The sequence below is a fragment of the Peromyscus californicus genome, unplaced genomic scaffold (assembly GCF_007827085.1).
Source record: "Peromyscus californicus insignis strain IS unplaced genomic scaffold, ASM782708v3 Scaffold_12__1_contigs__length_115047231, whole genome shotgun sequence".
NCBI lineage: Eukaryota > Metazoa > Chordata > Mammalia > Rodentia > Cricetidae > Peromyscus > Peromyscus californicus.
Window position 1 is genome coordinate 72,497,152 of NW_026294413.1, and position 24,188 is coordinate 72,521,339.

The 24,188-nt window shown below is 44.3% G+C and overlaps 1 protein-coding gene across 1 annotated transcript; it reads right to left on the minus strand.

Annotated features, from left to right (window-relative positions):
• Positions 1 to 8,102: 8,102 nt before the first annotated feature.
• Positions 8,103 to 15,914, minus strand: Pnp (purine nucleoside phosphorylase). Its single transcript, XM_052733365.1, has 6 exons — positions 15,639 to 15,914; positions 12,441 to 12,610; positions 9,798 to 9,901; positions 9,442 to 9,617; positions 9,138 to 9,328; positions 8,103 to 8,739 (listed from the first exon to the last, which is right to left on the minus strand). Exons 1-6 carry the CDS (start codon positions 15,800 to 15,802, stop codon positions 8,519 to 8,521), a joined length of 1,026 nt encoding a protein of 341 aa, XP_052589325.1. The 5' UTR covers positions 15,803 to 15,914; the 3' UTR covers positions 8,103 to 8,518.
• Positions 15,915 to 24,188: the final 8,274 nt, after the last annotated feature.

Genomic DNA, 24,188 nt, shown 5'->3' on the forward strand with positions numbered 1-24,188 from the left:
CAAGTGTATACCACATCTGGCTTCATTATTTTCTCCTTGCTCTTTAAAAAAAAAAATTATTGATTTTATGTGTGTGTGTGCATGACTGGTTGTACTTATATGCAACTCATGAGTGCTTGAGCCCGCAGATGTCAGATGAGGGCACTGGGTCCTCTGGAACTAGAGTTACAGGTGGCTGTGGTCCACCATGCAGGTGCTGAGAATCAGTCTTGGGTCCTCTGTAAGAGCAGTGATTGTTCTTAATTGTGGAGTCATCTCTTCAGGCCCTAATATTTTCCTTTTTGCTTATTATTAACTTAGATAATTTTTACACTTGCATTTATTTGTAGTCTGACTCCCTTAATTTAAATGTGACAACCGCAACACTGTCACATGGCTTTTCTCTATACTCCCAACACTAGATCACTGAAGTAAATGAATACGCATACTCTACCTTTTATGATATGCGGTGATGATAAAACACCATGACCAAAAGTGACTTCTGGAAGAAAAGAGTTTATTTTGTCTCACAGTCACAGAGGGAGAGTCCACAACGGTGAGGGAGGCGCGGCAACAGAGGAGGGCAGAGGAAAAAGCTGAGAGATCTCCAACCACACACAGAAAGCAGAGGAAGTCAGCAGGAGGTGAGGAGTCAAATCCTTCCCCCAGTGATGTGTTTCCTCCAACAAGGCTGGACCTGCTAAAGGTTCCACGACTTCCTCAAATCCTCGCCCACTAGAGACCAAGTGTTCAAAACTGTGAGTCTGTGGGGGCATTTCTCATCAGCAGCCTAAAACAATTCCAGGGGCCCTGACAAGAATATGAGAATGCTTAGACTTCCTTGAGTTTTAATAAACGACACTGACTGATTGTGAGTTGCAGAGCTGCATACGTGTGCTTACAAGTGTGTGTATATAGGTACACATATCCACACACTTCTGGCATTCCCACCTGAGTACATGTGAGTACATCTGTTTTCCTTTTATAACACATTTTATGTGGTGATATTTTGTTTGTGCTCTAACAAATAAAGCTTGCCTGGAGATCAGAGTTCAGAGTTAACCACTAGAGGCCAGGCAGTGGTGGCACATACCTTTAATCCCAGCACTTAGGATCTCATGCCTTTAATCCCAGCACTTGGGAGGAGGAAACAGGAAGTGATATAGCTGGGCGGAGAAAGGAAGTGATAAGGCAGGGTAGAGATAGGCGCTCGGCCCTTTCAGTCTGAGGATTCCTAGAGCTAAGAAGTCTTTCTAGTGGCTGGCTGCTCTGCTTCTCTGATCTTTCAGCTTTCACCCTGATATCTGACTCCAGGTTTTTATTATTAAGACCAATTATAATTCGAGCTACAATGTTATTATTGGAAGGATACAGTTATGGGCTGAGATAGCTCTGTGATAGAGTGTTTGCTTAGCACTCTAGCACCACATAAGTAATGAATAGAATGGATGAGGTGAGCAAGATGGCTCTGTGGGGAAGGACATTTGCCGCCAAGCACAACAACCTGACTTCAATACCCAAGCTCTAGATAGATAAATGAGAGAACCCTCCACATGTGCGCTGTGGCTCATTCATGCCCCCTACAATAAGTAAATGTAAATTTTGAAAAAGACCGAAATTCAAAACCAGTAGAAAAAAATGCACAAGATAAATGCAGTACAGAATTGTAAATAAACATTATGGTTCTGCAAAGCCAACCAGCCATACTGTTGACAAACATCAGTAGAGTCATAGTGATGATGATGGAGGCAGGCTGGTTCGTCAGGGCAAAAGTACTTCATAAATCTGAGGGTAATTCTGAATAATTAGCCTGCCTCCGTCTTAGGCTTAAAAGCCATCTTATAGTAAAGACAAGCTTGGTTCATTCCTGTTTATGATTAAACCTCTGTTTCTCAAGGATTGGGCTATGCCCACCTGTAACCTTAACTATAAAAGGTTCTGTGCTGCATGTTCCAGGAATGGCCATCATGTCTTTGTTTCAAAAAGTTGTTTATAAGCATCTTGCAACCCTACCTTTGCTACAAAAGGTTATGTGACTACCCGTGACTACCTTGCTTGGTCTACTTTGCAAGCATGTCTTTGTTCCAGGAGGGACTAACTTGTTATGCTTATGTTCTGCTCCTGTGACCCCACCTATCTTGCCCTCCAAATCCCCCATTTGAAACCCCCGACTCCTGAGCTTTAAAGGCCTTCTCTTTCTCATATTCCATACTGACCTCTCAAGCCCGCCTTAGGGGGAGGCAGCCCGTGTACTCAAATAAAAAAGCTTGTTTTAACTAATTGCTTGCTTGAATTCATGTGGCCATGATGATTTGAGTTGGCAGTCTTTCTCTTTTCATCTTTGGGATTAGCTGTCCCTGTCTTTGTGAGGGAGAAGAGCAACAGGCATCCAAGGAAACCTAGTGGCCACCCACCTGAAACCTCTGACACTTTTACTCAGCTTTGCATCTCAAGAGCTTGAGAGGCTCCCTAGCATGTCATTATGTTCAGAGTGAGAATATTTAAAACACCTGTGCTAAAAATAACACCTGAAGCTGTCCGTGACGGCATATGCTTGTGATCTAAGCATACAGGAGGTGGAAGCTAGAGGATCAGGTGTTCTAGGTCATCCTCAGCTACATAAAAACTTTAAGGCCAGCCTGGGCTACGTAAAACCCCGACTCTTAAAAACAAAAACAAGAGGCAAAACGCTGCCTAGAGAAGAGAGCCAGAGAACAGAGCTGTGAAGGGCAGAAACTGGCAAGGGAAATAAACCAGGCAAGAAACCAGCACACTGACAATGGGAATGAAGGTGAAAGCCAGGTGGAGGAGGGGGTTCTTTGGTCTGAGGCAGGAGAATGAAGGCTCAGTGGGTCAAGTTGCTTGCTCACAAGCCTCACAACCTTTGAGTCCTGGGAGTCACATGGTGAAAGCTGAGCATCCTCAAGCTGTCCTCTGATCTCCACACCTTTGTACTTGTCTACACACACACACACACACACACCCCAAATAAATAAATAAATAAATAAATAAATAAATAAATAAATAAATAAATAAATGTAATTAAAAAAATAACAATATACCACCTTTATCCCCTGATTGCAATGAAATGATCTCCATGCTTTGTTGGAGTTGGGAGATAGAATGGTAGTGACTATGTACTGTTTCTTCCAGCAGAGAGATGATTCATATTCTGAGCTAGAAATGGCCTTAGGCAACCCTTGGTAAGGAACCTTTGGATGAACCAAAGCAGGTCAGGCTACAGCTGTACAGCATGCCATTCACCCTGTGTTTCAAGCCACAGCAGGAGCTAGGAACAGCAGCGTTCAGAACGAAACTGGGAAAGGGGAAACCAAAGCCCAGAGCCCCTAGCTCACAAGCAAAACAGTGTCCTTCCCCCAACACACAACCAGAGAACTGAGCCAGAGAACGGAGCTGGGAAAGGAGGGAATTGGCAAGTGAAATAAGCCAGGCAAGAACCCAGCACACTGAAAAAGGGAAGGAAAGCGAAAGCCAAATGAAGGGCTTCTTTGGTCTGACGCAGGAAGGCAAATGAGTCTGGAAAAATATTCAATCTAATTTAGGCCAAACCTAAAAATGAGGGAGACAGGCTATAGAAAAGAACATTTGCATTTTTATTGAAATACAAATTAACAGTGGCAGAAAAACCAGGCATACAGCCAGTGTTAGTTCAAAAGATGTTCCTTAGAAACAAAATATTATTACACAAAGCATACGCAATTTACCAGGAAGAGGGCCACACAGATCTCAGGCAAATCAAAATTAGGTAGAAGGTACAGCATAGCCAAGCGCTCTCTCTGGCTATGCCACGGAGAGGGTGGCATTGTCTCTTTCCTACCCTCTGGCTATTCTGGAGGGGAGGTAACCTTTCTTTATCCTCTGTGTGCTGACATTATTCTTTTGTTCCCATAGACAATCAATCTACGCATTAGGAAACAGCTTTAAAAAAAAAGAAAGAAACCAAAAATTAATACCAGAATTTTCTGTGGTCACAGAAACACAGCTCCCAACCCAAAGTGGAGAAAAGATAGTTTATCCTGGAGCCAAATACGAGTGACAGTGGCCCGGGAACACAGATTTAGGTTACCCCAAATTCCATGTTCCAACATGGAAGAGTCTCGTGAAGTTGTTATAGTAACAGAACAAAGGAAGTCATCCATCAAGACACAATTCATGGGTGGTTCGATGGCTCAGCAAATTAAGGTACTTGCCACCAAGCTTGACAATCCAAGTTTGACCCCCGTGACCCATAAAGAAAATGAGAACCCGCAAGCTGTTCTCTGACCTCCACACGCATGATGGCACGCTATGCTCTCTCGCGCGCACGCGCGTGAGCACACACACACAATAAATAAATGAATGAGGAAATGAATATATCCATTAAGTAGAGACATCCAAGAAGCAGGCTACAACCAAGTGGGGAAAGTTTTGTTAAGGTCTTAGATGTTATCTGATGACACTTTTAGCTTTTGGTTGGTGGAAACCACTGGTTTACCGAAGGGAAACTGAGGCCCTGTTGGTACATTGCAAGTGACCTACCCAGTAGCCACAAAGCTTTCAGCCAGCGACAAAGAAGGCCAGTGAATGGCTGTTAAGAGGACTGAAGGTGGCCCAAGGTCATTTGCCTCTGGACTTGTAACAGCCCGAACTCCCCCTAGTCACTACAGGTCTTAAGAGTCAGCTTTGCTGAAGGTTCAGTTTGCAGGGTAGCTTCTTTCTGGAGAGTTTTGTTCACATTTTCTTTGCTTCCCCCCAAATAAAATGTATTCTTGGCTGCACTGACTTACGTTATCAAGGGAACACCCAATGTACTGGTGTAAAGTCTCTCCAAAAAAGTTGATTAAAAGGAGCATGGTGCAGACCAGTACATCTAACACACTACCTGGCATGTATAATAGAAGTAGAAAAGCCGTATTCATTTTATCAGCCTAAATCTTGGATAAAAGCAGCCGAAACTAGAATATTGCCGAAACTAGAATATTGTTTGTCATGGTGAGAATTTCATCATCTACATTTTTGTAGGACTTAGGTGGTTTGGTTTGGTTTGTTTTTTTGAGATAGGGTCTCTCAGTATATCCCTAGCTGTCCTAGAAACCACTATGCAGACCAACCAGGCTGGCCTTGAACTCACAGAGATCTTCCTGCCTCCGTCTACTGAGTGCTGGGATTAAAGGTCTGTGCCATTATGTCCAGCTAGTGCTTAGTTTTTTGACTATGGGATTGTACCACCCATTGCAAGGTTTTAAAATTAGATTTACTGATTTTGTGTGTGTGTGTGTGTGTGTGTGTGTGTGTGTGTATGTGTGTGTGATGCTGGGCCCTGAAGCTAGGCTCTTGCACACACAAACCAAGTGCTCTACCACTAAGCTGTCTTCACAGCCTCTAACAGCTAACACTAAAAAAAAAAAAAAAAAACTGCAACCCGAGAAAAGGTTAAATATCTAATATTAACAATGCTATGCTAGAGTTCACTTTAGGCGAACACAGTTTCACCATCAAAAAGTCTTTTGCAGTCATCTTTTAGGTTAGTACACATATATGTCATGATGCGTCTTTCTCATTTGCTCCTCCTTTTGTATTGTCCTGCCCCCATTTCAAGCCTTTTTAAAAGCTGTAGCTCAACACAGTGAGTTGAGTCCCAGTCTGTTTAGGGCTACAAGACTCTACTGCAAAAATTACCATTTGAGAAAAATAGCACTTTTTGCTTCATTTTAGGCAGACAAAATAATCGGTGCAATTGTTAGCTGTAGGTCTTTAGTTTATTGGACTTCAATGGCCATCTATTTAGACTAGAAAATGCAGTTTTTATACCTCAGCCTAGATTAGGGACCTGAACAACGTCTTCCTTTTCCTACTTTACCTCTTATCTTTCTGTTCATTTCTTCAGCTTAGCCATTTTGTTTTAAATAATAAAACATTCAAAATGTGTTTAAGTAGTGCTTTCGGGGATATCTTCAGCACCTGTCTTTCTTAACTCAAGACTCACGAATACATTTCCACACCCTCTTCCCCCACTCCCAAGTTAGTTCTCCTTTGAATTCCTGAAGTAGATCTGATCATTAGCCCTTACAGTATACTGCTTTCCACATATTATTGTATTCCTTATTTTCCTTAAAAAAAATTATTAGGGTATCCTCAAAGTTTAGTGGAAAAAGATGATTCTGAATCATGATAATATAGAGTTAAAAAAGATTAGTAAGGTATAGCAGGAATCTTAGAGAGTCTCACCCGATCCTCAGCTGGTCTGGTTTCCTCAGACTGGAGGCCTCTGAGTCCTCATCCAGAATGGGTCTCAGCTGAACTGCTGCTAGAAGCCTGAAAGCTTAACCAGCCAAATGCTTCTAGTTTCTGGTCCTCAGGCCTTATATACCTTTCTGCTTTCTACCACCACTCCCTGGGATTAAAGGCTCAATTTCTGGGATTAAAGGCGTGTGTCACCGTGCCTGGCCGTTTCCAATGTGGCCTTGAACTCAAGAGATCCAGAGGGATTTCTACTTCTGGAGTGCTAGGATTAAAGGCGTGAGCCACCATTTTCTAGCCTTTGTATCTAGTGGTTGGTCTGTCTCTGACCCCAGATAAGTTTATTAGGGTGCACTATATTTTGGGGAACATAGTACCACCACAGTAAGGGGTTGGGGACTTAGCTCAGTGGTAGAGTGCTTGCCTAGCAAGCGCAAGGCCCTGGGTTCAATCCTCAGCTCAAAAAAAAAAGATTAGTAAAAAGTCGTTGACAGACAAAAGGCATGACTACTTTAGTTGTGCTGTTTATTTGTTATATACATTTTCTGCATCCCACCCACTTCCTCTTATACTCGCTTATGTTATGATTGTTTAGGACAATGAACCACACATAGTACATAAGTATTTGTTGATGATAAAGCTGGCCATGGTAGAATCAAGGAAAAAATACAATTTGAGTGTAAGTTTTGATACCTTCCAGGAAACCAAGGAAACCCAGTCCATTTACAGGCACCCTGCAGGCCTCTCAACCAGAGTGGACTCATTAGTTTTTCCCAGAAATTCTTTTGACGAGGGCATCCTTCCAGATCTAGTTCCCTTGATTTCGAGCCATTCTCTTGTCTCCTAAGATTTGTTCCGTTTTGGATGACAGGGTAGTGCAGTTTCCTTAATGTGTTGTTAGCAAGGTGAAGGCAAGGTGATAGATTTGTAGGTAGGTAGGTAGATGGATGGATAGACAGACAGACAGACAGACAGATATGACTTACAGGTTATGGTCCAGCTTATCCAACATTGGCTGACTATGAACAGAAAGTCCAAGAATCCAGTAGTTTCTCAGTCCATGAGGTTGGATGTCTCATCTGGTTGTCAGTATTTGCTGGAATCCTGAAGTAGGATGTAAGGCCAGTGAAGGATTGGACTTGCTAGCAGGGAGACAGCAAGTGGGCAAAGAGCAAGTGCCTCCTTCTTCCACGTCCTTATATAGGCTTCCAGCAGGAGTGGTCCAGATTAGATATGGATTAAAGGTGTATCTTCCCAACTCAGGATCTGAATTAAAGGTGTGACTTCCTACCTCAAAGATCCAGATTAGAAGTTGATCTTTTCATTTCAATTAAGCAAAAATCCCTCACAGGTGTGTCCTCTATTGGGGTTTTAATTAATTCCAGATGTAGTCAAGTTGACAACCAAGAAGAGCCATCACACGGTGCTTAAAGAGCAACTGAGTATGAGTCAACTTTACAGGCTTGACTGGGGTTGGAAAGAACCTGGCAGCAGTGTGAAAAACAGCAAAGGGTATTTGTTGCTGCACTGCCAGGATGGAGTGGAAAATAATGACTGAAAAATTAGAGCAGAGGATAAAAAGAATGCATAAGAAAGTGGCAGCTGAGGTACAGACGGGAAAGCTGTGAGATGCAGATACTCACGAAAGTGACCGGAGCAAAGCAGAAACGAAGGAGGGAGAGGAGTCTGAAAGAAGCGGTCGCTCACCCCGCCCCTTACACCACCATTCTTTCACCGTCATCCTTTGCTACCCACCTACCGCCTCCTCTCCACCCTTAGCTACTTCTGAAAACCAGAGACTCATACAAGACATGGGGTCCCAAAGCTTTTCAAGCCTGTTTTGGCCTATGCCCCAGCTTGATACCAAATTACACACAAAAAGAAAGTGTTTGATCTCTTTATTCTTAAAACGTTGTGGTACTAAATAAAATCCAGGAGGTATCGGGTTGGTCTTTGGTCTCTAGTGCTTTAGGGGAAGCAGACTGAACCCAGAGGAACATGTGTACATGTGTATGATCTCCAGATCTAGAAGGTACTGTTTGAAGACATATATTCCAAGTGTGGTGGGGCATGAGCGTCAGCTCTTCCAGGAGTGGGAGTTAAGCTGTTTTGAGAAGGCAACTGGGCAAGAGGGACAGACATCAGAATGGTGTAAGGACACAGGGCAGGCGAAGAGCAGGGATCCTCCTCTTCCCTTTCTGCTACGATCTAAGAGCAGAGACTAGTGGCCCCATCGAAGGAGCCGAGTAGACAGCTACTTGGACCCCAACAGGGAGGCAGCAGAGCACTCCGAGGCCAATCAGCTGGCAGTGTGCTCCCGGAGTGGGATGCTCTCCATAAGGATGGTGACAAACTGTTCCAATTTCTGTGCAGCTGCTTTCCCAGCCTCTAAGACTTCCTTGTGATTGGCCTTCTCCAAGTTGGCATAATCCATGACGACCTTGTTAGTGATGAGTGAGAAACCAAACACACGAAGCCCACAATGTCGGGCGACGATAACTTCTGGGACTGTGCTCATGCCTGATGGGGAGAAAGAGAAGATGGCCCTCATGTGACTTTCCTCACCCTCCACTCTCATAAGTTCATCAAATCTCAGAAAGCATCGGAAGCAACTAAGTGAGTGTTGAGCATATGTTGTCCGACACATCCCTTCAGGTAGCCTTACGAGTTTTTTTGCACACTTCACCAGTACAATCTGTTTCTGTCGTTTGTGGCAAATGATGATATGAGGCCAACTCCCAGCCACGGGCACAGAGGGCAGCTGGACTGATATTCTGAAACAGTGTGGAAGCCCAAGCCTGTAGTCACCACTTTTCTACTAATCTGATTCATCCTTCCCCAGATCCATACCCTCTTCCTACCCTTCGCTATCCTACCAGATCCTTCCCTCAAACCTCCAGCCAAATCCCCCTTCTCACCAACAGCATCTGCTCCCAGCATCCTCAGCAGGCGACTCTCCGCCACAGTCTCGAAGTTGGGGCCTGCCAGCATCACGTAGGTGCCTTCCTGTAAGTCTCGCGGCTCCCCCATTTGCTTCCAGGCACTCAAGGCCTTCTGCCTCATGTGCCGGTCATACGCATCGGACATGGCCGGGAAGCGAACTCCAAACCTGGAGCACAGACTGGATTATCTCAGATAAACGGCACCAAGCAAACTTTCTTTCCCAACTCTTGGACCAAACCCAGACCCTCTGCATCCAGAGCAAAGGGTTAAGATGCGCACCTCTCATCATTGGGGCCTCGGAGAGGGTTTTGACCAGAGAAACCAGGTAGGTTGATGTGATCGCGGATCAGCATGATATCTCCAACTTCAAAATTGGGGTTGAGCCCTCCAGCTGCATTGGTGACTATCAAAGTGTCCACACCCAGAAGATGGAAAACCCTCACCGGGAATGTCACCTTAGATGCAAAAGGTCAGAAGAGATTTTTCAAAACCTCACGAGCCTACCCACAAAGGCATGCATAATACACACCAGGAAACAAGAAATCAAAAATTCACCTAGCCCAATAGTTAGATAATAAAGTAGGACAGCCCTTCCATCTTCCTCCAAGTCCAACCAAGCTTGTGCCCCGATGTACCTTTGACAGTGGGTACCCTTCATACATATGGAACCTGCCCTGCATCATCACACAGGCTCTGCCATTCAGGAATCCAAACACCAGTCGGCCAGCGTGACCTTGCACTGCACACAGAAAAGGAAAAGGAAAGTGATTATGCCAGGTGCAGTGGCACACGCTTTTTACCCAGCACTCAGGAGGCAGCAGCCGGCAGATCCCTGCCAGTTCAAGGCCAGCCTAGACTACGGAGCAAGTTCCAGGCCAGTCAGGGATGCACAGTGAGACCCTGCCTGCCTCAAAAAGAAAAGTGATCATTCTTTCCTGTAACACACACACACACACACACACACTGGCATTTACTAGAAGCCACTCACTGTGTTCAACATATGGTGATATAATTAAACAAGAGACAGCAGAAGTCTGGTGACCAGATCACCATAATCATACAAATGTAACTTGAGGTTAGAGATGTGGGTAAGAATATCTGATGTGAACATATAACACAATTACAAAAAGAATTTCAAAAGACTTTTGCAAAGATGGAGAAACTCAGATTGTTATTTGCTTGTTTTGTTTGTTTGTTTGTTTTATTTACATCCTGGCCAGAGTTTCCCCTCCCTCCTCTCCTCTCACTTCCTTCCCCCCAACCCCCTTAGTTCCCACCTCCTAATCCACTCTTCCATGAGTATTAACATACATGGCATATCAAAGAGAAACTCCTCTTGTAGAGCAAATGTGAGTACAACCAAGGTTAGAAATAGTGGACTCAGTAATTACAAGCCTCTTCCAAGATTTTCCAAATTCTTAAAATGTGTCTGATAGTTAACTCTAACTAAACTGGATACCTCCTTATTCCAGCTAGGGAGCTCCTGGTATATACTGGATTGTTGAGACCACACAACTCCTTCTTTTTCACCCATATAACAGTCCTGGGGGAAACAAAACCCATACTGGGGTATGTAGGGCCTGGGAGCACAAAGATTAACCATTATTACCATTCCCATTTTCTAACAGTGTCCTCTAATGGATGGCCACCCTATACTCACTCCTTTAAAGAATAGATCTATCAGGAAGAGGGACTAGAATCAAGAATCATTAAAAAAAATACTAGTAATAGAACAAAGTTGACATAGCTGTACAATTCCCCCAATAAAAAGTCAGTTGATAAACTTCAAATTAACTTGCTTATCACTTAGTACAGGGCTCTCCTCCCTGAAGGAAGGAGAGGCAGGAGGGGCCAATGCCACTATCTCCCTTTGCCCTTCTCTCTGTGATGTTACCTTTCCTACCCCTTGCTCCCACACCTCCCTACTCTGGCCTTCCAGACTGACTCCACAGGGCTTTTATTTACTTATATATTTATTTATTTATTTTGGTTTTTCGAGATAGGGTTTCTCTGTGTAGCTTTGGAGCCTTTCCTGGAACTCACTCTGTAGCCCAGGCTGGCCTCGAACTCACAGAGATCTACTTGCCTCTCCCAAAGGGCTTTTAAGTATTTATTTAAAGTTTCAACTCCCTTAGGAAAGAGGAAAATAGACAAGAAAATATATAAATAGTAAGTAAACCAAACTTAAGTTATTTAAAGCAAAAGGGAATAAAAAAAAAAAAACCTAAAACAAAGTACTCTTGTGCTTTGCTTGCTTTGTCTCACCTTGCCTTTCTAATCTAACCAGTGTTTCCATGCTGCTGTCCCAGAGCTCCCTGGAAATCTCAGAGCTCCACAGTACACGGGGCATATGGGTCCCTTTCCAAAGACCACTGTACACCAAGTGTTCTCCTAGCTTAATCCCTGTGATCACAATGCTTATTGTTGTCATGTATGTCTAGGCTGCAGCTGGGATGGAGATGAAAGAGGGCAGGAAGACAATGGAAACAGGTCTTTGTCCTGGGGCTACAGATAATGCTTCTTCCACTGGAGCCACAGAATAGATAGAAGAAATGAGAGAGACAGACAGACAGACAGACAGAGACTGAAAGAGTGACAGAGTGTGTTGTAGTGTGAAGACCAGTGGGAGTCAGTTCTTTCGGTACATGGGCCTTGGGGACTGAACATCATGTTTGGGGATAGGTAACTTTTCCTGCTGAGCCACCTCACCAACAAACCACACAGCACACTACAGAATTTCACCACCCCGACACACACGGTAAAAACAGGGTCATTTCTTCCTAAGCTCATTCTGACCCCATGGTGTCTGTTTCCCTGTCTTACACTTGTGTTTGGTCAAATGATAGGGCAGAAGTGGGAACGTCTCCTTGATTAGAGTCCACATAAGCCCAGTATGGTGGTTTGAATAAGAATGGCCCCCACAGGTGCATATACCTAAATGCTTAGTCACCAGCCAGTGGCACTATTTGAAAGTATTAGAAGAACTAGGAGATGTGGCCTTGTTGGAGAAGTGTGTCACCGGGGGAGGGCTTTGAGGTGTCAAAAGTCCATGCCAAGCCCAGTCTCTTTCTTGGCCTTAGGATGTGGCTGCGTACTACAGCTCTAGAACCACACATGCCGCCATGCTCCACGACATGATGATCACGGCCTAACCCTCTGACACTGAAAGAGAGCCCCTAATTAAATGCTCTCTTTCATTAGGGTTGCCTTGGTCATGGTGTCTCTTCACAGCAACAGTGACTAGGACACCCACCAACATCAACAGTCCCAGCCAATACCTGTGCTTTTGGGAAAGTTGGGTATCTCACTGTAGTCAAAGATCTGGGCCTCAGTCAATTTCGCAGTCAGACCTCCTAACCCAGAGCCGCAGATCACGGCCACTTGAGGTCGATATGCAGTGTGAGACCGAAGCCACTCGGCGGTTCTCTGATAATCTTCGTACGTGAATCTAGCGGGGGAGAAACCAAGTGAATTCACCTTCTATTCCAAGTACACAGGAAAACGACTGTTCACACAGAAAACCTGGCAGGGACTCTAAGGCATCAGGGGACAGAGATGATAGGCCAGAGGGAGCCCACCCTGTTTATTCAACCACTTCCCCATCTCTCTTTTGAATCAGGCCCACTAAAAGTCTGGCATGAAACGCAGCTCATTCCAGAGCATGGTAGCTAATGAAGCCTGTTTCCATGAAGGGCTCCACCTCAAGCGCCCTGCCACTGAGCTGCACCCCAGCACCTCTCCTTGGGGCAGCCATAGAGCTATGCTGCAGGAATCAAATCAAGGAGGGGACTCAGAATGAACTAAAGCCCTCCTGAAGAGGACAAGTTTCTTGCCTTTTGTTATTACCCTTTTTTTTTGTTTGAGACAGGGTCTCCCTACATTGCCTAAAGTAATCCCCAACCCCTGGGCTCAAGGGATTCTCCCCTCAGCCCACTACTGGAGTAGCTATGGGCAAAATTTTTTTTTTTTTTTTTTTGGTTTTGTCAAGACAGGGTTTCTCTGTGTAGCTTTGCGCCTTTCCTGGAACTCACTTGGTAGCCCAGGCTGGCCTCGAACTCACAGAGATCCGCCTGGCTCTCCCTCCCGAGTGCTGGGATTAAAGGCGTGCGCCACCACTGCCCGGCTGGGCAAAAACTTTTTAAATTTAATTTTTAATTGAAAATTTTAATTTAGTTGATGTGTGTGTGTGCGCGTGCGTGTGTGTGTGTGTGTGTGTGTGTGTGTGTGTGTGTGTGTGTGTGTGTGTGTGTGATGTGTACAAAGCATGCTACAGCATGTGTGTGTGTCAGTCAAAGCATAACTTGGGAATTAGTTCTCTCCTTCCACCACGTAGGTCCCAAGGATGGAAGTTGGATGGGGCTTTGCAGGGAATACCTTTACTTTTGGAATCATGTCGCCAGCCCTGAGTTTTTTTTTTACTTTTATTGTTTATTAATAAGAACACTCCTAGTAGAAGTTTATATGAGAGCCTTAGTTCCTCTGGACATATTTCTTTGATTCCTGGGTACAAATGGAATCTCTGTCATATGGAATTAACAAAGATACTCAGTGGCCAGGCCTGGTGGTGCACACCTTTAATCCCAGGATTGGGGTGGCAGAGGTAGGTAGATCTCTGTGAGTTCAAGGCCAATCTGGTTTACATAGTGAGTTCCAGGCCACTCAGGGCTACATAGATATATTTCAAAATCAAAGACTATAATATATATATATATATCTCAGAAACTAAACTTTTTGTCTGTTTGTTTATTTTTGGTAGAGTTTATTGTTGTTTTGAGACAGGGTCTCCTGTAACTTAGGCCAGCCTCAAACTCAGTATGTAGCCCAGGCTGCCTTTGAGCTCCTGACATTTCTGTCTCTACCTTGGAGTACTGGGATAACACTGTGAACTATGAGTGACACGGTTGCAAAATAAAACAAGAACCAGGCTTATTTCACAGCATTGGTTATAAAATACTAAACCAGTACTGGCTGCATGGATTCTCAGCAGACACTTGTTGAAAATAGAAGTTTCTGGGCCCATCCCTTCAGATTAAAAACTCAGTAAGAAGCCAGGAGTAGTATCCCAGGACCCAGGAGGCATAGGCAAGTGGATCTCTGTGAGTTCCAGGTGAGCCTGGTTCACAAATCGAGTTCTAGCACAGTCAGAACTGGTATATAGAGAAACCCTGTCTCAAGAAATCAGTGTTAGAAAAAAAAAAAAAAAAACTCAACCCAGAACCTCCTCACAGTCCCAAGTCCAATTCCATCACAACCAGCTGCAAAGATCAAAGACTGATCTTGGGAGTGGAAGAACTGTGGTGTACATGGATTGAACACAACCAAAAAAGCCTCAACAAGAAATTCTCTGCTAGTCGGGCGGTGTGGCCCACCCCTTTAATCCCAGCACTCGGGAGGCAGAGGCAGGAGGATCTCTGTGAGTTCCAGGCCAGCCTGGTCTACAGAGCGAGATCCAGGACAGGCTCCAAAGCTACACAGAGAAACCCTGTCTCGGAAAACCAAAAAAAAAAAAAAAAGATTTTTTTTTTTCTTCCAGCAAGAAAGTCTTAAGTCCCAGCTACATGGCAGACCCAGACATTAGTTAACTGAGCCCAGCCTGGAAGTATAGCAAGACCTTGTCACACACACAGTCACAGGGGTATATTACAGGAAACGCACAGGACTAAAACACAACAGGCTACCCTTGGTAAAACAGCTAGGTAGGGCGAGGCCGGATAGAGCCACAGGGTGACAGAAAGAAGCAAGAAACCAATGAAACAGCATTCCAAAGGGCAACCGGCCATGTCCAGCCACAGTCAGTCCCTGAGGACACCCCGGACCTGTGGTCATCCCAAAGCTACTGTGATCCCTACAGCTCTGCTGGTGAATTAATCTGGGAATTCCCGACGCGAAGCGGAAGAGATCGTTTTTTAAAGTGGACAGGAAGGAGTTGGTGTCTTCTGAGCAGATCAATAAATACAGAAAACCCAAAATAAATAAATACAGATTTCCCAGCCTTAAGGAGACTCCATTTCCAACTTGTTAATGCGACCTCTAGTTTGGAAGGAAGAGAGGGGCTGTCTCGGAAAGCGAGCAATTTTCCTTCGAAAGGAGGAACTGCGGGATATAGTGCAACCGAATTATCTCCTGGGTTGCCTGGACCCCTAAGAATAGAAACTTGTGTTAGGAAGTAGGCAGGGCTCGTACCTGCTTTTCCACAAACATCCCAGAGCACCACAGAGGCACAACAGTTCCTGAAAGGAGTCGCCTACCCTGCGCTAACCTGTTCCTTCCTGCTCGGGGGCGCCCCCACAGCTGGATTCGCGCGCTAGCCGCCCCACCGTTCCGGAGCCCTGAGTCTGCCACCGGGCTCGGTGCCAGGCCTCTCTGCATCCCCAGCAGACTGGCTCCTTCTCCGGACCCGGGTTCTAAGTTCCCGGGTCTCGGCGACAGCCCATCCCCCTCGGCAGAACGTCCGAGTCCCCGGGCCTGACACTTACTCGTTCTCCATAGTGTCACCGACCGCCGCGCCGAAATCCTGCCCTTTCCGCTCCGCGGGCGACACCGCCTGAGTCTGGTCAACACTGTTAGTGCACCGTTCTCTGAGCCCGGCTTTATACCCCCAGGCCGAGGCGCCAGCCAATGGCAGCGGCCTCGTCTCCATGGTGACACACCCTCATCCAGAGGTGTGGCAGGAAACCTCGCCAGAGTTCTTTTCAAAGGGACCCTCTCCGAGTCGAGGGCATCCAGCATGTCGTCCCCGCACACATTCATGAGTCTCCCAGCCAGGAAGGAGGCCTGTGTGGGAAGGGGACCAGAAGCAGGGTGGAGAGCCCCGAAACCGCCTGTCAGCAACTCCGTTCTCCGCTGTGTTATTGTGCAAGAATGTGAAAATCGAAAAATATGCAAGCCGTGGATTGTGCAATCCTAGAATAAAATGAAGCAAAACGACGTCTGAGTTACTTTCTGGAATAGGGAAATAGGGCCGCGCGGGTAACAGTGCTGACTTGGTGCCTACGGGATTTGGGGAAACACACAGAGGCCCAGATGGATGTGAATTGTAGAATGCTTGGCTCCTAGGCACAGACAGGATGGTGACAGGTTGAATGGAGCAGTTCTGCTAACCCTGAGAACACTGTCAAGAAGAAAAATTCATGTAACAGAATTATATACACACACCCCACACAGCCCAGAACTAAACAGTACAACGCCATGGTAAGCATTTGGTTTTCCTTCTCCTTAACCAAACCTTACTCCAGAGCCCGTGCTTAGATCGTGAAATCCCTTATCTGCCCCTCTCCTGGGAGCTTATCTCTCCTGCTTGTTGTTTAACCACCACAACTCAAGCCACTGTTTTCCAATCCTATTTCGCTCATTCACTTAACAGCATTTATTGAGCCTTAACTGCGCACCGGTTTTAGTGGAATAAGAGAATAAAAATAATAGCTGGAAAGCTGGGTGAGGTGCTACACACCTTTAATCCCAGCGCTCAGGGCAGAAGCCGGGGATCTTTGTGAGTTCCCAGCCAGCCTGGGCTGCTCGTAGTGAGACCCTGTCTCAATAGCAGTAGCAGAAGTAGCAGCAGCGGAAGCAGCTGAGTGTGGCTCACTTCTTTAATCCCAGCATTGGAAAAGGCTGATGCAGGAGAATTGAACCAACTGAGACCAGCCTGGGCCAGCCTGTGCTGTCAAGTGGAGGGGAGGGGGGGAGTGGTGCAGGAGGGGAGGGGAACAAAGAAAAAGAGAAAACTAGTTCGGGGGGGGGGGGGGGGGAATCTATGTTTGATTGCTCTTTTTAATTTTTAATTGGTTTACATTAATATCATCATTATTGGGCTTTTTTAAACATTAGGGCCAGGTGTGGTGGGGCACGCCTTTAATTCCAGTACTCAGGAGGCAGAGGAAGGTGGATGATCTCTGTGAGTTAGAGGCCAGCCTGGTCTCAGTGTGAGTTCCAGGACAGCCAAGACTGTAACACAGAGAAACCCTGGTGGGGAGGGGGGGGGAGGTAAGGGAGAGTGCTTTCCCAGCATGCATGAGGTCCTGGATTCCATTTTCAATACTGCTATGTGTGAGTGTGTAAGTGGATCCAGAATGTTGGCACTGGCTGTGTTCCAGTTACTGGGAAGACTGAGGCAAAAGAATCATGTGAGCCCAGAAGTTTGAGGCCAGCTTGGGCAACATAGGGAGAGTCAGTCTCAAATAAATAAATAAATGAATAAATGAATAAATAAATAAATAAATAAATAATATAAGTGAAAAATACATAAATAAAATATATAGATATTTAAAGTTACCAAGTGGTACCTGCAGGGCACAGAGTTTGGGAACCATGGTCTCAGTCACTTAGATGTAACCTCATTCCTGAGTTTATACAGTATAAATGAGTAGACTCTGTAACCAAACTACCTATGTATGAGTTCATTCTCTACGCTTTGCCTACCAATTATGTCATGCCTCCCCAATAAAATTTCTGTGCCTAAACTGTCTCATCTGGAAAATGATTAGAGTAATTTATTTGCTACTCTTGCAAGGATCATATAAAATATGGTTAAGTGTTTTGATAAGTACCTGGTACTATAATTATAAATATAATAAACACATAGTAAATGTTGGCTGTTATTATTTCCCATTATCTCCTTTTATCTTTTAATATCCACCTAACTTTAAATCAGATCAAACAAAAATCAGTGGTTCATTTAGTCTGTCAGCATCATCTAGGATCCCACAATACTCATAATAGCCACATGGGGTTATTAACACTTAATAAAATTATGATATATATTCATGAGTGGTGGTGCACACTTTTAATCTCAGCACTCAGGAGGCAGAAGCAGGAAGATCTCTATGAGATCAGTATGAGACCAGCCTGGTCTACAGAGTGAATTCCTGGACAGCTAGGGCTACAGTGAGAGAATCTGTCTCAAAAAACCAAACAGAATTCTTGCAGAAGAATCTCAAGAGCTGGGATATAACTCATTTATAAAGTGTCTGTCCAGCTTGCATAAAGTCCTGGGCTCAATCCCAACACCACATAAAACTGGGTTTGGTGGTACATGTCCCAGAACTTGGAACATAAAGATAGAAGGTCCAGAAATTGAAGGTCATTCTTAGCTACAAGTAGGATGGAGGCTAGCCTGGCCTATATGAGACCCCATCACAAAAGTGAAAATCTCCAGATTCTTTGGGTGGGAGCCTGTTTGATACTCACACTCTCAACTGTTAGCTCTCATTCTGTCTAGACCATGAAATAGAGTTTTCCCCATTTGAAATATTTACTCTCACTACCACCAATAGTCTCCAATTATTGAAATTAAAATATTGTTTTAGTTTATTTTGCTGTTTAAATTATCACTTTTGTTCTTCATTTTCATTTCTCCATTTGTACTTCTCTTAGTGCTTGGAATAACTGGGCGGACATTAAGAAGTAATCAACAGTTCTGACCCCAAGGAATGGCTCCAAAGAGGGAAAATGATCACCTCCTAAATAGAAAGAACTGGGGCTCATGAAAGACATGAAACACAAGGGAGTGAAAGCCCAGAGAAGTTCCTACTCCTATCCATCCTGTGCAACCCTGACAGCTGGATAAACTCACTCTGCATATTATGAAACTCATGTTTTAAGTACTTATTTTATGCAGGTATGGTAGCATGTGCCCTTAATCCAAACACTCCAGAGGCAGAGGCAGGTGGATCTCTGTGAGGCCAGCATGATCTTCATAGAATTCCAGGATGGCCCAGGCTGCACAGAAAGACTCTGTCTCCGAAATATATATATATATATATATATATATATATATATATATATATATATATATATTGCCTTTAATTATGTGTATGTGTTTGTGGGAAAGGAGTGTACACCAATGCAGGTGCTTATGGAAACCAGAGGTGTTGAATCCCCTGGAGCTAGAGTTACATGCATGCTGGGGGATATCTTTCTGTATGCTGTGGATATATGTTTTTCCCATTGGTTAATAAATAAGTTGCTTTGGCCTATGGCAAGGCAGCTTAGAGGCAGGTGGGAAATCCGAGGAGAGAGACAGGAAGGAGAAAGGCGGAGTCTGGGGAGATGCCAGCCTGCCGCCCAAGGAGCAACATGCCAGCAGACTGGTAAAGACTGGTAAAGCCACGGAACATGTGGCAAAACATAGATTAATAGAAATGAGTTAATTTAAGATATAAGAGCTAGCTAGCAAGAGGCCTGACATAGGCCATACAGTTTATAAATAATATTAAGCCTCTGAATGATTATTTTACAAATGCCTGTGGGACCTTGGGGCTGGGCGGGACTGGAGAAACTTTCTGACTACACATGCAGTTGTTAGCTGCCTGATGTGGGTGCTGAGAACCAAACCTGAGTCCCTTGCAAGAGTAGTACACACTCTGCTCTTAACCACTGAGCCATCTCTCTAGTGCCTCAAAAGCCTTCTTCAGTCTGGAAATGAAATTGGTAAACCACCAACTCGGAGGAGAAGAAAAGGAGCAGAGCTCATGGCTGGAGCGGTGGCTCAACCGTTAAGAGCACTTCTTGCTCTCGATGACGAACCAGGTTGGGTTCCCAGCAACCATGTTGTCGCTCACAACCATCTGCCGGGGGATCTGGTGCCCTCTTTTGATCTCTGGAACTTACATGGTACACACATACCTGAGAGTAAAACATTCATAAACCTAAAATAAAAGTTAAGAAATGCAAATAAACTTGGAACAGTTTGAGTGATAGAAGCCAAACAAATGCTATCCCTGTTCTGCCCATGCAAGCTATGTACTAGTTACCATTTGGGTGCTAATATGAAGAAAATGTTTGTAAGCATTTGTAGTTTCTGCCCTTATACCTTCCTGCTAAATTCATTATTTTTTCTTTATCTTTCCTTTTATGAACAATTTTATATACCAAAGCCACTTTTAATCCTATATTTGAGGATGACCCCTCCCCACCCTCGCTGCCACCCCAATCTCCACCCTCAAACCTCTTAGTCAAGATTGACCCTAACATCTCCTATGTGCTGGGCAAGCACTCTTCTACTGAACTCTATCCCCATGCTCTTTACTTTTTTTTTTTTTTAAGATTTATTTTTATGTATATACAGTGTTCTGTCTGCACGTATCCCTGCACACCAGAAGAGGGCACAAGATCTCATTACAGATGGTTGTGAGCCACCATGTGGTTGCTGGGATTTGAACTCAGAACCTCTGGAAGAAAAGCCAGTGCTTCTAACCTCTGAGCCATATCTCCAGCCTGCCCTTTACTTTTTGTTGTGGGACAGTTTCACTAAATTACCCATGCTGGCTTTAGACTCACTATGAAACCCATTCAAGCATTGAACTGCATCCTCCTGCGTTAGCCTCTCAAGTACAGGTCTGTACCACCAGGATAATTCTTTTAAAGAATTAAGTTAAATAACATCACAAAGTGGGAGGGGCTGTTAGCTCACAGAGGTTGCTCCTATTGAGGGAATCAGCCACACTTCATGTGGTGGTTTGAATAAGAATGGAATGGCCCCCATAGGCTTTGTCAGAATGGAATACAATTGTTTTTTAAAGGATTAGAAGAATTAGGAGGCATGGCATTGTTGGAATAGGTGTGGTCTTGCTGGAGGAAGTATGTCACTGGGTGTGGGCTTTGAGGTTTCAAAAACCCTGTCAGGCCCAGTCTCTCTCTCTCTCTCTCTCTCTCTCTCTCTCTCTCTCTCTCTCTCTCTCTCTCTCTCTCTCTCTCGTTCTCTCTCACTCTCTCTCTGCTCTCTCTCACTCTGTCTCTCTCTCTGTGCCTGAGAATCAGGATGTAGCTCTCCAGCACCACACCTGGTTGTTGCCAGGCTCCCTGCCTTGATGATAATGGACTAACCCTCTGAAACTGGAATGAAGCCCCTAATTAAACACTTTCTTTTATAAGAGATGCCTTGGTCATGGTGTCTCTTCAGAGCAATAGAACAGTGACTAAGACAGAAATGGGTACCAGAAGAGGTGTATTTCTGTGACGGGCCTAACTATGCTACTTGTTGGTGGAGTGTAGACATTGAGGTTTTGGATTAGGAAAGTAACTGAATACTTTAAGCAAGGCTGAATGAACCACACGAGTAGGACCATGGAAGAGAGTGGTGCTGAGAGCAATGTAGATATGACAGCCTGGCTTAATGAGTGTCAGAGGGGAAGAATATTAGTAGTGACCTAGAGGCTGTTCTTGTGATATTTTGGGAAACTGTGTGGCTGCTTTTTGCCTTTGTCCTAACAGTCTGTCTGAGGCTAAATTGAAGAGTTTTGGATTAATGGTGTTGGCAGAAGGGATTTCAAGACAGCCTAGTATTGACTCTATCATGTGATTATTAGCAATCACTCTTATGCAGATTTATAATAAAAAGGAACACACTGGACAAAGAGAAATAGAAAATGTACAGTTTGAGAAGAAAAGGAGCCCCAGGAAGTATAACGGAGACAAGTCCAGTGCTCAGGGAGATTCAAAGTCTAAAGAAAAGCCTGATTGATGCTAACTGGAAAAAAAGGAAGTGGTGACTGTTAGGGTCCGAGGATCACCCCACAAAAGACAACCATTCACGTTTGTAAAAAGCAAGAACATTTATTTCTCGAGAAAAAAATTCCTGCATGTGGGGTCAGCCACACAACAAAATGGCCACAACCCTGAGAAAAGCTCACAGGCTTCTTTTATATACTATATACTATATACTATATACACTAGGAGAATTCCAGGGATAGTTAGATCATCTCCAGAAAACACAATTGGCTAAACAAGCAACAGTTACACTAGTTTAAACTTAATTGGCTATGGCATCTTTGGACATGTCAGGGCACATCCAGAGATGTATCAAAAAGAAAGAGAAGAGGGGCAGTGCAGGATCTTTTCTGCCAATTTTCTGATTGGCCTGCCCGTGGCTGCCAAGATCAAGCAGGCTGCAGGGCTCTGAGCGGGCAAGGAAAGTGGCCAGCCAGAGTTGGACTGCCAGCTCCACGCCCACACTCACCTAGGGTACCCTGCTTCATAGCAGCTTGACCCCAGCTCCACATTGCTTCCTCCTGCCATTAGCACCGCTGGGTGTTTTCTCAGTGACCTCAGGGCAAGACCCCACCTAGCTAAGCTTCCAACTTGTGAAAAGAAATTAAAGAAAAGTTTAATTTCTTTTAATCCCTGCTAAAGAAAAGCAGGGAAGGAAACCATCAATAACAGAAAGCTGATGCAAATGTAATTGAACAAAGAGGGTAAGTTCCAGCACCATCAAGCAGAAGAACTTGGCAGCTTCAGCCACATGTCTCTGGCTTTAGAGTCAAGGATACAAGAAAGGGGCTGTGGAATCTTCCTCTGAGGCTAAGGAAAGCTGCTGAGGCCAGGCATGTGTCAGAGATGTCCCTTCATGGAGGCCAGGAGAGGCCATTGTGTGAATCCATGAATGTGAAACCTGGATAGTGTTGGAGAACCCAAGATGTTATAGACACCAGCGTTATGGGATACCTGCCAAGGAGAGCTGCAGACTGGGTATGGAAACCAAATCAAGAGAGAGAAGAAGTATGTGGCAGTCAACAAAGCTGGAAGGAGTTGGAAATCTGGAGAGTGCTTTGACATTTTGACATCAGACATGGAGATGCAGAATTTGGAATTTTCCCTGCTGGTTTTCGGTCTTACTTTGGTCCAGTATTTCCTTTCCTTTTCTTTCTTTTTTTCTTCTCCATTAAATTTTTTTTTTCTTTTTAAATAAAATAAAGGGGCTGGAGAGATGTGGGTGAGGTCCAGTATTTTCTCACTATGCTCCCTTTCCTCCTTTTTAGAATGGTAATGTGTATTTTGTGCCATTGTATATTGGAAGTATGTGATAATGCTTTTTGATTTTGATTTTACAGGGGGTTATAGTTAAGAGATTGCCTAGAATCTCAGAAGAGACTTTGGACTTTTTAAAGTGTTGAGACTGTTTATAGACTATGGGGACTTTTGAAGTTAGACTGAATGTATTTTTGTATTGTGATATGGCTAAAGCCTATGGGCCAGGGAGTGGAATGTGGTGATTTGAATAAGAACGGCCCCCACAGTCTCATACATTTGAATGCTCAGTCATTAGGGAGCTAGCTACTTCTCCAGCACCACACCTGCCTGCCACCATGCTCCAGGCTGCCACGTTTCCTGTCATGATAATGGACTAAGCCTTTGAAACTGTAAGCAAGACCCAATTAAATGTTTTCTAGGAGTTTCTTTGGTTATGGTGTCTCTTCACAGCAACAGAACAGTAACTAAGACACCCCATATCCTATCTAGTACCTTCCATATGTTGCTAAACTTTTAGCATGTAACAGTACCAAGGTAGGGTGGGCCAATAGGATCAACTTCCTAAATTACTGCTCTCTCTATATCCAGTCTACTACCTTCTCAAATCTGCTAAACTCAGAAACCCTTCTCTTTTACATTCAGATGCCTCATTGCTCTAAAGCCTACAAATGTAAGGAATTTTCTTTGTTATTCAGGTTGCTATTGTATCTCCTATTCCAGCCTCTTTCCCCCACCACTGCTGTGAGTTCTTGGCATTATTAAAGGACCTATTGCCTGAAATCAGGCTCAGTGCATCTCTCTATTGAACTCAGAAAGAATCTTTATTATTTACTTTTATTTTATTTATTTATCTATCTGTTTATTTATTTATTTAGAGACAGGGGTTTCTCTGTGTAGCCCTGGCTATCCTGGAATGAATCTCCATTATTTAAAACAGGGCTATATGAAATAAGAGCCATGTTCTATAAGAAGAGGGAGAGAAACCAAGGAAACAGACAAAAGGCTACATGCAGACTTCAAGCAAGGAGAAGGAGCATCATTAACTGTGAACAAATTACAAATATCATTAGTTTTTGCATTCCTCTGCCTATTGACCTAGTGAAGATTACTCAATTTCAGTGAGTAAATTACTCATACATAATAATATAAATTTGTCTTAAAAGAAGGCAACCTCGGGGCTGGAGAGATGGCTCAGTGGTTAAGAGCACCTGATGCTCTTCCAGAGGACCTGAGCTTGGGTCCCTGCATCCGTGTCTGTTGACTTCACAACCTCCTAAAAC

What these genes read in the sequence shown, in the direction of transcription:
- Pnp (XM_052733365.1), bottom strand. Translation starts at nt 15,802, where the DNA reads ATGGAGACGAGGCCGCTGCCATTGGCTGGCGCCTCGGCCTGGGGGTAT. An exon ending in GGTGACACTATGGAGAACGA is followed by an intron (nt 12,611 to 15,638) that starts GTAAGTGTCAGG and finishes CTCCCCCGCTAG; the next exon opens with ATTCACGTACGAAGATTATC. An exon ending in CGAGGCCCCAATGATGAGAG is followed by an intron (nt 9,329 to 9,441) that starts GTGCGCATCTTA and finishes TCTGTGCTCCAG; the next exon opens with GTTTGGAGTTCGCTTCCCGG.